The sequence below is a fragment of the Euprymna scolopes genome, chromosome 15 (genome assembly GCF_053919585.1).
Source record: "Euprymna scolopes isolate OS-2025 chromosome 15, ASM5391958v1, whole genome shotgun sequence".
NCBI lineage: Eukaryota > Metazoa > Mollusca > Cephalopoda > Sepiida > Sepiolidae > Euprymna > Euprymna scolopes.
In genome coordinates this window covers 89,817,988-89,834,033 of record NC_136496.1, presented here as the reverse complement: position 1 = coordinate 89,834,033, position 16,046 = coordinate 89,817,988, and the positions used below count along the sequence as shown (strand labels likewise).

The following is a 16,046-nucleotide window of genomic DNA, read 5'->3' as shown; positions in this document are numbered from 1 at the left end:
TTGTCATATTTGGGCTGGTGCATCTGCTACTAATCTCTCACTCCTAGACAAGGTTCAAAAGAGAGTCGCAAACCTGATAGGTCCTGAACTGTCATCTAAGCTTTAACCTCTGTCCCATCGACGAAATGTAGCATCCCTCTGCCTGTTCTATAAGTACTTTAATGGTGAATGCTCCGACGAACTGCAAGCACTTGTACCCCCTCGACGTAAATACCCCCGACAAACCCGACAAGCAGCAAAATCCCACCCTTCACAGTTGAGATCCTTAGATGTAAGAGAGCCTTCTACTCCGGTAGTTTCTTCCCCAGAACAGTTAGACTTTGGAATTCCCTTCTGGGTTCCTGCTTCCCCAACTGTACCGACATGCAGAAGTTCAAGTGTAACGTGAACCGACATCTTGCTGCCCAACTACCCACATAGTACCTCTGTAGCTTATGTCCCTGATAGTAGCCCCCTACATCAAAGTGGCAATGTGCCTTGTTTGGGGTGAAAATGTAATAAAAAAAAAAATTTTTTAAGTAAGTTTGCCCCAAACCCCAACATCAAGTCTAAGAGATGCTTGAGGTAGACACACCCATCTGAAAGTCATCTTCATAAAACGATGTTACTAGAGGTAGTAGGCTCTTTGTGTTACCTAGGAGATACGCTGAGCACAAGTGATAGATGTGAACTTAGTACAACCACAAGGGTGAAGGCAACATGTGTAAAATATCATGTGCTGTTACCTCTGATAAAAGCACAAGTAGTCTCCCTTTATATCTGGAGTAAGTTGTATAGCAATTGTGTTAGTGCGATAGGACCAAATTGCTAACTCCCCTCACACGCGCACACTCACTCAACAACATCACTGACCCCAACATTGTTTCCATAGTCTTCTCTTTTATCTGTTATTATACCGTCATTTCTCAAATTGGCGGCTGCTGAGGGGACATGCATGAGTTCACAAATCTAAAAAAATAAAATAAAACAAAACACAAAAAATACAAATTCCGACACATTCTGCAAATATTAGTTGCACTCTGGGTGTGTGCGTGTGTGTGTGAGACGCTATCATCCCTCTACACGCCATGGTCCTCACATACATTTTGTAGAGGCTAAAAGTTCTCTCAATCTAGTCCAAGCCACAACCTACCTTCAACTGTATCTAACACAAAACTGTCCCCAACTGTCACAAGCTGTTGCAAAACTCATTGATGGTTATTGTCAGTTAATGTCCTTCCTAACTCCCGGCGTGTCTGCTACCGGAAGTGGTGACAAGATAAATCAGTTCCTTTGCTTTTTTTCTCTCACATCTATATCTCTCCTGTGTTGTATGGTGGGGTTTCATATTAAGAGATATGACGGGGGATTCATATTGGTACAATACATATAACAGATATAACAATAGTGATGAGAGGGAGAGAAGACATTTATACAGTTCTGGGATGCTTAGGACTTCATATATATACTGACTGGAGATGTATACAAGTTCTTTTAGCACATATTAGAGGAGAGGGATATACTTCACTTATGGTGATGGTGGGGACATATAATACTTGGAAGGGTTTACATAAGAGTTAGTTATAATTGATGATAAACACATTACCTTTTCTGTTGTAACTGAATGACAACATGAGACAACACGTACAAAACATGATGACTTCTTGATTTATCAGATCGACTGGTCGAATGACACCAGGAATTCACTTGTATCTACATGTGTAATTTTCTACCCCTTCGCCTCTAAAGGATTAACTGACCACTGACTGCCAACTGACTGACTCTCAACTCTCTCTCTGACTGATTAGCTCACTAAAATTCGAACCCATAATATGGAGAAATGTCCTTTGTCTATGACGGCAGAAATGTGTTTTTCAAACGTGACTAATTTCACGTGGCTATGCATATGTTTGTCCAAAATACACTTTTGACACAAAAGAATCCTCAAATCTAAACTAACCTATTTTTAACAATATATTTTTAATTTGCATTGTTCATTCTTTTACTAACATATTTAATATTCAGATTCCTAAAAGAATGAACAATCAACTCTTTTTTCCGATATAAACAATATTTAACTATTCCAATAGAATTTAAGAATAGAGTAATTTCTCACATTCCATTTCTTAACTTTGCCTACAGGGTTCGATTCTAGGCTTATCCTAATTTTTTTTTTTTTTTTTATTACATTTTCATCCCAAACAAGGCACATTGCCACTTTGGTGTAGGGGGCAACTATCAGGGGCAGCAACTACTGGGGCACTATGTTGGGATTTGGGCAGCAAGATGTCGGTTCACGTTACACTTGAACTTCTGCATGTCAGTACAGTTAGGGAAGCAGGGACCTGGAATGGAATTCCAGAGTCTAGCGGTTCTGGGGAAGAAACTAGTGGAGTAGAAAGATCTTTTACATCTAGGGATCTCTACTGTGTGGGGGTGGGATTTAGCTGCCTGCCGGGTTTGTCGAGGGTGTCTACGTTGTGGGGGCACAAGTGTCTGCAGTTCGTCAGAGCATTCACCATTAAAATACTTTTAGAACAAGCAGAGGGATGCAACGTTTCGTCGATGGGATAGAGGCTGAAGCTTAGATGCCAGTTCAGGGCCTATCAGATTGGCGACTCTCTTTTGAACCTTGTCTAGGAGCGAGAGACTAGCAGCAGATGCACCAGCCCAAATGTGACAACAATACTCCATACATGGGCGAATGTTGGCCTTATAGAGGTACAGGATACTTTCAGGTGTCAGTAGTTTTCTAGCACAGTAGAGAGAGCCTACCTTTTTCGCAGCGGCCCTGGCAATGTTTTCAATATAATTGTTCCAACTCATGTTTCCTGTGAATGGTAGGCCAAGCAGTTTGAAAGATGTACTCTCAGACAGGGAGTCACTGGCCATTGTTATTGGTGGCAGAGAAGGTTTCTTGTAATTATTGAAGTAAACCAGTTTAGTCTTGGCAGCATTGAATGTGACCATCCATTTATGTCCCCATTCCACTACAGATTGGAGGTCATCCTCTAGTGTTTTTGCCATTTCTTTAGTTATGTGTTCATTTGTTTTCCTGTCATGCCTGTTATAGAATGTGGTGTCATCAGCATATATACCCATCTCAGAGGCAGTTTTGTCGGGGAGGTCATTAATGAATATAATAATAATAATCTCATTTTCACTTATTTAATATTCTTCTTATTTACATGGAAAGGGGACAGCCCTTCCAGGTAAATAAGAATGTACATGTACTCATTTTATATTATGTTTTTTCTATCGTTCTTTTCTGTATTTAATAATCATTGAAAAGTTTTTTTGATGATATTTTAATCAAGAATTATTGAAATTAGTTTTATTTTTTTCAAAGAATTATTGAAAACACATTTTGCTCTTTTCTTTTTTGTTCTTTTAAATAATCTTCTTTTCTTGTATTTTATTTTAATAAATCACTTCACAAGAGAAATACTGAAGAACAACAAAAGTGAAGGAGCTGATTTGTCTTGTCACCGCTTCCAGTAGCAGACACACCGGAAGTTAGGAAGTACGCTAGCTGACAATAACCCCCATTAACACTCCTAAAATTTCCCATAAACTAACTCTAAACCTATTGTTCGATCCTTTTGTCCCAAATCACCACCACATGTTGATTAACAATCTTATTTTGTTTTCTTTTGTGTCCCTTTGTGAACAACTTCCTATAACTTTGTTCTGCTGATAAACTTATTTCCTCTGTTTTTTAATTCCTAACACTTTAAGAGGAAGGGGAGATCAATAGTATCACCTAAGGAGAGTTATGTTATATGGCAGTGAATGTTGGGTCTTTGCTCAGTACTTTCTCGCTCCACTGCAGTGTAATGATAGACCATTAGATGGAATATGAAAACAAGGAGAGTACAAAGTGGACCTTATCACTATTGCTTCCCTTATTTTGTCCTTTAATCCTCACATTCCATGAGCAATGTTTTTGACAGGGGGGGAAGAATTGCTGTTTTCTTGGTTGGAATCTATCCATCTAACACTTATTGTTGGCTGATTTTTGATCTGGAAGTAGTATTTTTTTATCAGCTCCTTACATCAAGTGGCTTCATGTATTGTTCGGGGGGGGGGGGATTATCATGAATAAAAATAATTGCTGCCTCCGTTCAGTTACAAGAAACAATGGATATCCCCTGCAAGGGTTGCTGCAAAAATAATTGTGAGGCAAGGGTTATGCAATCTCCAACTTCACCTCTCCTGAATCGGCACTTTCAGTCTAATGGCAAGGAGAAGTCTAGGATGACTAGAAACAATGTCAAGATAAGCGGAGAATACATACAGCACCTGGGATTCCCAAATGGTCACCCATTTTAGTAGTGACCAGACTCAACGTTGCTTAACTTTGATGATCTAATGGGAACCGATGTGTCAATATGATTATGCCGTCTATAAAAATAAAATCTGAATAAAACCAACACATAATATCAGTCGATTTGCAAAAAACATTACATCTATCCAAAATAAAATCAAATCAGTTACACTAAACAAACCATTGCAGAAGCATGGATGTCTAAAATCGCAGAAAGGTCGGCTGGCATACGAAAACTTGGCAACAAGGGATCTAACAAGATTATAGAGTGGAATTTGCAAACAGTTGACCTGCATAACTGTGACAACTGGCGAGTGAACTTGCGAAATATCAGAGAATGACTAAACTCTGGACAAAAAAAAAAAATAATAAACGAATAGAGAGAGAGAGAGAAAGAATATTTTTCAAAAGTGTATATCCTACCTTGACAGAGGCATAAAGAAGGTCTTGGTCCATGTATGTATCCAATGCTGACTTGATATGTATCTGTATGCACTCACATACTTGTGGGTACCAACTTTCAACCAAATGTTGGGCTTCGGGACTTTGCTCAATCAGGCAATAAACTGAAATATGAACAAAAAAATAAATGCTATCATTTTGAAGAATATGTAGAACCACACGGATTCCTTGATGATGGTCAGCTCCAAAAAATGCAATGAGCTTTTCTACTTTATCTTCTGTTCTCACCATGTCATATCTCATATTTGTGATCATCGAGGTCATGGATACTGGTTTATGAGTTGTATACAAAAACAAAAAAATTATATAGTTAGTCGAGCAAGGAACTGCGAGACAACAAAATGTATCAAAGCTAAGTTCACTTGTGATGACTACTATTCTGTAATGTCGCTTCAGGTATCTATCTATATATATATAAAAGACAAAACGGGGGCACATGTTTTTATATGTCCAGCAAAGGCTTTATTCAGGGAGGTTCTTGGGGGTTACTATTTTGGAGAACTTTTTATATACTCCCTAGATTATAATATCCATGATTTGCGAACGGAGATCATCTCTACAAGTAGACACTCTAAATATCCACACTAACGTACTGTACTTACAATAACCCTTATCCCTGAGTGGCTTCTGGGCCTTAATAAGTAGTGACCACCTTGTAAAAAAAAAATTTTGAGCAAGTTTTTTTTTTTTTAAATCTGGTTTCCAGAGTTTGTTTGTCTTTCTCATATAAATAAAGCGAAACTGAATCGAAACAAAACAATTCACTGGCCTTCGTGGCCGACACATCATGAAGGCAATCAGCTTTGATCACTGTGGGGAATACCCTTCATATCAGACAATTGCTATTCATTAAGACACTGCCAAAGCTTCCCCTGCCTTCACGTCATATGTTCAGATTCGAGCCTCCCTGCCTACTAACACTTTTTTTCTTTTTTTTCAAACACCCAGGCAACGCCGGACCTCCCACTACTACTATATAAAAAACAAATTTTAAATTTACTCACCAAATATTTAATGAATTCTTTTGGAATAGTGATAATGATATTCTTTATGTTTTTTCTGATTCATTTGAGATATTATTTTATATATTTTGATCTTTTAGAAAAAAGTATTTTTGCAATTTTGGTTCATCCATTTTTCTGTGCACATAAAAATGGCAATGTTAAAAATGCAATAATAATAATAATAATAATAACAATAATAATTGTATATATAATTTCAAGCAGTTATTAAGGTTTCGTGGTGTACTGGTTATCATGTTGCAGGTTCGAAACCCGTCGGAATCTAGAAAGATTAAATTTTGTTTCTTTATTCAGTTTAGAAGTGCTCTTGTTTTTATATGTATACATAAATTAATCGCAAAAAAACGAAACGAAACAAGTTCCAGAATATTTGAGATGAATATTAATCATTTGAATCAATTCAATCATTTGGATTCAATAGTTGTATATACAATATCAAGCAGTCATTAAGGTTCCGTGGTGTAGTGGTTATCACGTCTGTTTAACATGCAGAATAGCACCAGTTCAAAACTTGCCGGAATCTACAAAGATTAAATTTTGCTTTTATATTTAGTTTCGCAACGCTCTTGTTTTTATATGCATATACGTACATAGATTAATCGCAAAAACACAAAAGAAATGTCTTTATTAAGTTCTAGAATATTTGAAATGAGCATTTGTATCAATTTGATTATTTGGATTCAATTCACTATAGGTCCTTCAATTATAATAAATATTTTCTACTAACGCCGGATGTTACACCACTGCAAACATGAGATTACAATAAACATGATGACAATAACAGTTCAAATAATCTATAAACTTGAAACGTTGGTAGAAATTATTTTAACAAATGATATCACTGCATTGTAATTGGATTTTCATGACACTGGAACATTAGTCGAGCAAAGAACTGTGAAACTCAACAAAATGTTGTGTCAAAGCTGTTCACTTGTGATGACCACTATTCTTGAAATACAAATGAAAAATGGCAAAGTCGTCGGTATTATTATTCATCGGATTACTGTTCTCATCTTGAGTGTGATTTTCACAATGTTTCAGTCGATGTAACCTCCGACCTTCTTTAGGTGTATCTTGTCGAACTCGGGACAATTAATATTAATTTATAGTAATAATTAGTAATAAATAGTGATATTTACAACTAGAAATAAAAATAGGTTTAAGGCTCCTAAAATTCATCCTGCAATTATACAAGACTCCCTGGATTTCAATTTTTTCTTAAGACCCTTTAAGTCTAGATCTTAAATTTGAGACTTTTTAGAATCAAAATTATGCATTGGATTTTGATCAAAATTAAGGTAAGAATTCTATACATAAGATATAAAATTATTATATCATGATTTTAATTTTCATAAGGGAACATAAAAGCGATACAAAACTGTTCTATTTGAGGAATTAATTTTACTCATTCTTGGACGAATATTCTTTTAGTTGTCATTATGTAAACATGTGCTGCATGTTTTAAGTGGTGCATATGAACGGCAGACATTGCAGATGATAGTTATTGATTAAAGGAAAAAGATAGGATGGGTGAGTCACAGAGAATTGAAAATATTTCTGGTTGGAGTCCAGCAACCTAAAACATTTTTTTTTTAACTAAAATAAGTACCTCATTAAATGGTGATTAATGCTAAGATCAACCGACTTGAGGAAAGTAATGTTCCCTGATGGGTTCTAGATTAACGGTTTTGAATGGAAATGGTTTAGCCATTATCTCTAGTGGAAATCTCAAGTATTCAGCTTCTGAGTGGTTGAATGGTGACCACTAACAAAGATCAGAATCCAAGAATTCCGATCATGGGCGAAAATATTCAAGATGGGAAGGGAAAGCAGTTAGTTAGAACCAACCCTCTTAGCAGTCAAAGGACGTTCAAGAAGGCAGTTTGTTTTTATTGGTCCTTGAGAATATTGGTGGACTGTGACTGTGGAAAACAGTGTGAATTTTCTTAAATACAAGCTGATTTCCATGGCAACAATGTTTTGGATAGACAAGATGCAAGCAAAGGTGATCGGATGGTCCACAGAGTTTTATAATTATATATAAGAGAAAATAAATTAAAACTGTTGAAATTCACAATCAAATTTATTATTTGACTGAACACTCAAAAAAAACAAATTACAAAGTCCTTATTCCATGAAGTTTCAAAGAATGCTATTCTTACTATTCTTCTCATTAGAAGACAGAAAGAAATGAGAAAATTCTCTGATGAGAAGAATAGCATCCTTTGAAACTCCGCGGAATAAGGACTTTGTAAATTGTTTTTTAGAGTATTCAGTCGAACAATAAATTTGATTGTAAATTTCAACTTAACAGTTTTAATTTCTTTTCTCTTATAATAAGCTCTACTCTCTATTATTTGTGTATTGAGCTTTTTTATTTGGTTAGAATTAAAATATCTATATATGAATACTTGATATTTATATTAGATTGAAGTTTACTATTGCTTATATCAGGTAAACATTGCGTCTCCTTTGATTTCACTATTTTATATATATATAAAATAGTGAAATCAAGAATAGAATCTTATGAAGGATATATATATATATATATATATATATATATATATATCCTTCATAAGATTCTATTCTTGTTATATATATATAAAATAGTGAAATCAAGAATAGAATCTTATGAAGGATATATATATATATATATATCCTTCATAAGATTCTATTCTTGTTTTGTACTATTCGTACAATAAACCTATTGTGTTACTCCAATTATTGTTCGGATATTTATTCCACCTCAGATTATTATTTTGCTTATATCGAAATTCACAGTGAATGCACACATCCATATTCAATACATTACAATATTTTTGGAATATAATGGGGTATGATCCCGCATAGTCGGGAGATTCTATTTATAAACGATGCTGCTAGAAACTGACGAATTGAATTAATTCACTCTCTGCTACCAACCAATCAGAAACCAGAATTGCTCCATAAATATTAAACCTTTCTGTAGCAATTTCGCATATGTTTTTCCGTCTCAACAAGGAAAGAATCTTTTGCTCTGTTGATTCCAACTCGAGAACTGTCTACTGCAAACCAGTCAACTCCCAGGACTTGTGTAGAACAACAAACCATCAGAAACTGTTCTGAAACTAAACATGGCTTACACTTCTATTATTATATAAGTAGAATGCCTACTAGACACTTTCCTTGAGTATCTGTACAGGAGTTTATCAAGACAATCTGGCATGAGAATACTTCCCTCTACAAGTAAACCTTGACTAAGTATTCAAAATAAGAGTATTCAAAGCACAAATAAAATCATCTCGATATCACTATCCACATTGGCTTATATGAGGATTAGTGCACCTTCTCTAAGTCATGTTGCATATAGTAACAATACTAAACTTGATACTCCACTAGACTAGATGAATTCTTGTCCTGGAATCTAGTAAGACCAAGAGACCAAAAGAAGCATATACTATATACTAGTGTTGGAACGATTAATCGGAATAGGGGGAAAAAAAAAAAGAAAAAAAAAAAACATCGACAAATTTGGGGGTATCAGAATTGGTATCAGAATCAAAAAAATTGGTGCCTATTTCCGATGCCAAAAAGATTCTTTTGTCTTTTTTATTTTATTTTTTAAGTAAGACCTTCCATTGCTGGTAATAATGATAAAATAATAAATATTTATTGATTTTAAAATACCAGTAAAGCTAAAATATATAGATCATCCGTGTAATTTTACGTTTAGGAAAATATCTGCATATTTAACATGTTTTTGTTTTTTTTCCGGAATCGAGGGGGGGATAATAACTATATTTAAATACTTAGAGATTTATAAAGAATTGGAATCGGAATCTGTAATTGTATCAAAATCGGGAAAAATATTAGAATCGTCCCATCACTACTATATACATATACTTATCCTGCTTTGACAGAATTCAGAATAGACTTCGTAGCCTAGTAGGAGATGCTCTTTTCTCTTCCCTGCAACCTCTTTCTCACAAAAAAGACGTTGCAAGCCTGTCTCTGTTTTATCGTTATTTTCATGGCAAGTGCTCGTCTGAGCTCCAATCTATGGTCCGCACCTCACGAAACATTCACGAGAAACACTCGTCTGGTTGAAACCGCTATCAATAATTTCCCTCACTCTTTACCTGTGTCTAAATCTAAACGTAGAGTCCATGAACAAAGCTTCTTTCTTAAAACTGCACACCTGTGGAACTCTTTTCCATTTATCTGCTTTCCAGCTGACTACAATATGGTCGTCTTCAAGTCCAACGTAAACAAGTTCTTGATGAGCCGTTCCCCTTAAATAATCTAATTTACCAAATTTACACTTCTAACGATTACTATATTGTCCTTTGACTATCATACACTCTTTAACTCTCATCCTTGAGTGGTCTCTGGGCTTTGATAAGTGGTGATTCCCTTGTAAAAAAAAAAAAAAAAAAAAACTATAACGTAGTTAACTGGTTAATAAATGAGAGGAAAATTAATATTGCTAACTTCTTTACTAACTCAATGTTTGAGATATAAAATGGAGCTGTAATGGAATATTTGAATGTCTATCTCATATCAAGTGTTAGCTCCAGGAAGGAGACCCTTTGATTTTTGAGAACTTTGACTTAAGTAAAATGAAACCATGAACCAATTACCATTAAATTTTAGACAAGTTATTCATAGAATAATAGGAATAGAGAACTGAAATAGAAAAAAATATCCAAGAACTTACATTTCATCATGGAACTGCTGGACATATTAGCTTTGCTAGAAAGACGATCAGCCAGAATGAAGCTCAACTCTTCCCGTATCAAAGAGGATTTGATTGGTTCAAGTAACTGAAATATGCAATAGAAATTGATCATAACATACTTTTGTTTGCAGAAAATTCAAATTTGCTACATATTAAGACTTGCTAAGAAATTACATGTGTTCTTCATAACAACATGAACCAACACTAAAGAGAAGGAAATTAATATTCAGAATAAAATATCGATATTTTAGGACAGAAATTATTTAGGTTTAAAGGCGAATATCTGGCCGACATAAGTTTTGTAAGACTCTAGATCAGGGTTTCATAACCTTTTTCAGCAAACGCCCTTCCCCCCCCAGAACACTCATATACCTACTACTGTCAAAACCCTCTCAATTTTTCACACCTTAGGATAACTTCCAAAAAGAGGATGCCAAGACGTTCTCTCAGATCGGTCATGCACCTCTTGTCTATAATTTTTAAAGAGCAGATCTATCTGCCCATGGTGTTATCACTTCTCACAGGCAAGTCTTTATCATCAGCAATGCATAAAAAAAAAAACAATAAAAACAAACAAACAAAAAAATCTTCATACATCTATAATATAAATTGTACCTGTCTACTTAAATGTATGTATGTAAGATATATACAAGAGAGTAATACTTGCTAGTATTCCCAAATCGTCACCCTTTCTAGTACTGGCCAGACTCAACATTGCTTCATTTCGGTGATCTAAGGAGAACCCATCTGTCAACATGATTATTCTGTACCTGATTTGCATATGTTTATTATTAAATCTAAATGAAAATCATTTTATCTTTTTTTTGTTTCCTTTAGAAATGAAAATGTAGAATTAATCATCGCATACAACGGCACTTACCTTTTTTAATAATCTGGCTATTCTGGTTTCTATATGTGCAGTGTAGCAAGCCAGAATGATAGCCGTATAATCCTGCCACAAGCTGCCATCTTCCGACTGCTGGATGAAAGACAAGAGGATTTTGCTGCTGGATTCTATATCTTTGCTGATTTTGTGTCTGTCAATTGGCCTTAAAATAGTAACAGATGTATGTGATAAAATTGAATAATTAATAGATAATAAAAAGAAAAACAACAAAAGAAACAGTCAACATTCAAGTCTCACAATACGGTGTACAAATTAAAATAGTAAAAACAAAAGAGAACAAGCCTCTACTATTGCTACTACTGCACGATTTAACGTCTTCTGTCCCAAACTACTAGAGTTGGACACCTTCTGTAACAGAACGTGGACAGGCGTATGGCAGCTGTATGCAAGTGACCGAGCTATGTGCAAGATGATGTCACGGCAAGGAAATGGATTATAAAAAGAACATGCGCGCAGACCGAGGATCATGTTAAAAGATACATGGGTGATGTCACAGTCAAGACGAGAAGTCATGTATGGCCAGAGAAAGAGGAATATAGGTTTTTGTTCAAAATGTGTTGAATTTTTTTCTCTTTTTTTCTTATGTTCCTTGCAATGGAGTCTACAACTTATCGAATCCCTACATAAACTATGTTAAACTTCTAGTTGTGCACGATTGATGTTGATGGCTGCTCTCCAGGCATTACTATCATTGAACAGATCCTCTGTGATGTTTAATGCATGGAGGTCAGCCTTGATGTTGTCCTGCCATCATTTCTTTGGCTGGCCATGATATGTGCCTCTGACATCAAAGGAACTGTGTTACTAAAGGTTGTCATCCATTCTTGTCACATGCCAAAGCCATCTCAATCTTCCACACCTTAGGATAACTTCCAAATAGAAGATGCCAAGATGCTCTTTCAGATCGGTCATGCACCTCTTGTCCATAATTTTTGAAGAACAGATCTATCTGACCATGGTGTTGTCGCTTTTCACAAGCAATGCATAAAAAAACCCAATAAAAACAAACAAAAAAAAAATCTTCATACATAAAGGATAATTATTTTTTCTTTATTTTACTTACTTAGTTTGAAGAGTTTACTTACTTTAGTTAGTTTGAAGAGACCAAGGCTCCCCTTTCTGGTGATAATACTTGATTTTGCTAAGCATTAAATTATGCCTGAGGGCTCTTTTTCGAAAATAGATGCTGACCCCTTTTAAGGGGTGCTATTTGTATTTCGCTGCAGCTCAGTCTTCCAGAGATTGTGTCTAACTAATGTTTTAGATTTTTTTTCATTAGAGCAGTTGCCTCCTCCATAACTGGTATACTGCTTATTTCTTTCAGGAACCATGTACATTTTCAAGTTATTCTTCAGGTTGTGATATTTCGTCAATTTTTTGCGTTCAGTTTTATAAATGCCATAGTCGATAATTGCACTGATGATGAGAGCTATGTGTGTGTGTTCAGCTAAATGTCAAAAACTACACAAGAATCACCCATTAAGCTCATATATGTTCATCTGCGACATTGTCTCAGACAGAATATGAGCATGTTTTTTTTAATATCCACTCTTTTGGGAGGGTGGGGGTAACCAATAGTAAAATTAGTCGTCACACATTAATTATGCTGTCCACTTCAATATTATCATTATTAGTAGTAGTAGCAGTATTTGTACTATTTATTTTACTGCCAGACGCTTCTTTTTCTTAGTATGACTTGCATTAATAGTACTACTAGTAATAGTAATAGTAGTAATACTAGTAGTAGTAATACTGAGGGCCATAAAAACTAGAGAATTGGCATTATTATTATTATTATTATTATTATTATTATTATTTGTATTATTAATTGTTTATTATTATTATTATAATTGATGCCACTGTTATTATTTTTACCATTATACTGGGTGGTGGTAGTAGTAATAAGACCTTTAAAATGATTTTTTTCATTGATCTTTGGTCTGAAAGAAACTAAAATACACCTTTTGTTTCTCTTAGCTAGTATCAAAGTGTAGCAAGGGAAGAAAGAAAGAGAGGAGGGAGAGATAGATAAATAGAAGTGGGTAGAGATAGGTTGACAGAGAGAAAGTTTTCAAAGAAAAATTTTAGATACTGCTCAAATCTGTTTTGTTAACCCTTCATCAGACAATGCCAATAGTTTAATCTAAGGGGAATAACTAGTCACTGATAAGAAAAAAAAACTTATAATTAGTGCATAACAGACTGTAGTGAAGTAGAAGAAAAAAAAAGAAATTAAAAAAATATATATAAGACACAGCTGTTCCTTCCAAAAGGTTGAGCTCTTCAACGTTCAAAAATAATTCACCGTCACAAAAAGAATTCACCGTCACTTCTTCCAACCGTCGTTTCACACTCTGCATTCTTCACACTGCTTTAAAAAAAAAAAAAGTACCGTTTATATGCTGCCCATTTCTCCACTTATGCAAATTGACTATCAACCAGAGCCATCTACAGGGTGGTCACAAAGTCTGGCTACATAATCTACAGGATTTGGATTATCTTATATGAATCAAGCATCAGTTTTTGAGTGGCATAAGAGATTCAAGGAAGACAGAGAGTCTTTGAGGGATGGTGAGCGATATGGGAGGAGTAAGGAAGTCAGAACACCAGAGTTGGTTGGTCAAATGTAGATTATGTAGCCAGACTTTGTGACCACCCTGTAGTTTACCATTTCTCCAAACAGCCAATTTGCAAAGGGGGACAACTCAAACCACACAGAGCCATCTAGTTTTCCATTTCTCCAAACAGCAAATTTGCAAAGGGGGACAACTCAAACCACACAGACAATGTTTAAGTCTCACACTAATTCAAATTAAAACAGTATGGGGTGTGTGAAGTTACTCCTTTGTCACCACTATTATTTCCAAGTCCACTCTGACCCAGAGGAGTGGTAGTACCTGCCAGGGTTTCATCTATTGGTTAAATAGAATATATTTGTGAATAAATACTTTCCTATATAATTTTTTGTGCAAATAATTCCTATACAAAACATAAGTGCTTTTGATATTCTGTTTTCATTGCTTTTTATCTCTCTGAAAAGAAAAAAAACATACAGATTGAACTCAATGGAAAACACAGAATGAGGAGAAAATACACCCAAGCACATTTTTTTCTCAATGCCTCTGTTCAATCTCCAAAGACAAAGGATACCTCTTGTAGGGGTAGCTGTGCATATAATTGTGAGGCAAGGGTTGCACAATCTCCAACCACACCTCTCCTGAATCGGCACTGTCTTAGTCCAGTGGCAAGGAGAAATCCAGAACAACTGGAAACAATGCCAAGATAAGCAGAGAGCACATACAGCACCTGGAAGTCCTAAATGGTCACCCATTTAGTACTGACCAGGTTCAACATTGCTTAACTTCAGTGTTCTTGCAGGAACCGGTGTGTTAACATAATTATGTACGTAATTATATTACACACATTTTATTCACCCATTGTCAAATGTAATGAAGACAAGTGACAAGACAGAACATAACATACAATGAAATGATTTACTTACTTTCATAGTGGTCTCTACTGTATGAGGTTGGTTTAGAGCTTAGGAGACAGTCTTGTATTCACCCCTTGTGGAATTAGACCCACTGTGGGGAAAACATGCTTTTGGTTCCTGCTGTCTAAGTCTCTCTGTCTAAGGGGAAGTAAACCACCGGTGTCTTAGCAACCAGTGTTCTCCTCCATTATTACCTTACAATATGAAATGGTTGAAATGCCATAAAACCCAAATAAATAGAACTTTACACACTGAACTTGACTATATTAAATAAAGCTTGAAGCATAAAGCTTGACAAATTGACTGGATTCACCATTAAACAACTCAAATGGTTTATATGCCGTAAAACAAAACAACCCAACCAAACAACACAAATAAATATTAAACGGTTTAAAGAATTTGAAGCATAAAAAAACTTACTATAAAATAGCTGGAAAAAGGTTGATATATATTTGAATTTTTCAGTGATAACTATCCGCCTTGACACGTTTTGCTGACTGTGACTGAATTAACTCTTTACCTGGAAAAGCTTCTCTGACTGGATTTATGCTGCCATTTTGTTTTTGCTTGAAACAAATACATTTTTCTATTACGAGAATAGTTCTACACTCAAGAGGGAGTAATTCATTATAAATTGAAGAATACAATAGCAGTTGTCTACTTTAAATTTTAAAACGTGTGCAAACAAATAAAAATGACATCACAGCATCCCAGGCAACGCCGGCTGTGTACCAATAGTAAATAACATAAACATATACACATCATCTATTGCAACCGTAGACTATGACATTTAAGCAATAAAATAAAAGTGGATCATCATGACTTATCTATATCCAACTAATCGGAAAGTAGGTATTTACCTCTCTCCAACCGTGGGAAGACATGACAAAGGTCAGAAGGTGGCAACCGAAAAGCCTGTGCACAAGAGATGTGTACACCCTAGCTGTAAAAAATAAAAATACCTGAGTAGCTCTGTTAGCATTCCCCGGTAGGCGGGCCTCAGACGATTAGCAAAAAGCTAACCTCTTCTCAAAGAAGCCTGTGAAGGTAGACCTCCAAAAACTGCATAGAACTATACCTGGAGGCAAGGTCATCACTTACTCAAAATTGACCCAGTTTGTTGGACTGAGTGTTGACTT

At 35.3% G+C, this 16,046-nt stretch overlaps 1 protein-coding gene across 1 annotated transcript in view; it reads right to left on the bottom strand.

Annotated features, from left to right (window-relative positions):
- LOC145293980 (tRNA (32-2'-O)-methyltransferase regulator THADA-like) overlaps positions 1-16,046 on the bottom strand; it is a 177,448-nt gene that overhangs the window by 124,089 nt on the left and 37,313 nt on the right. The window contains exons 3-5 of the mRNA XM_080140866.1: positions 11,388-11,556; positions 10,487-10,592; positions 4,730-4,872 (exon numbers count right to left, since the gene is read on the bottom strand). Coding sequence (XP_079996992.1) covers positions 4,730-4,872; positions 10,487-10,592; positions 11,388-11,556 — 418 coding nt within the window. The remainder of the gene's footprint in view (positions 1-4,729; positions 4,873-10,486; positions 10,593-11,387; positions 11,557-16,046) is intronic.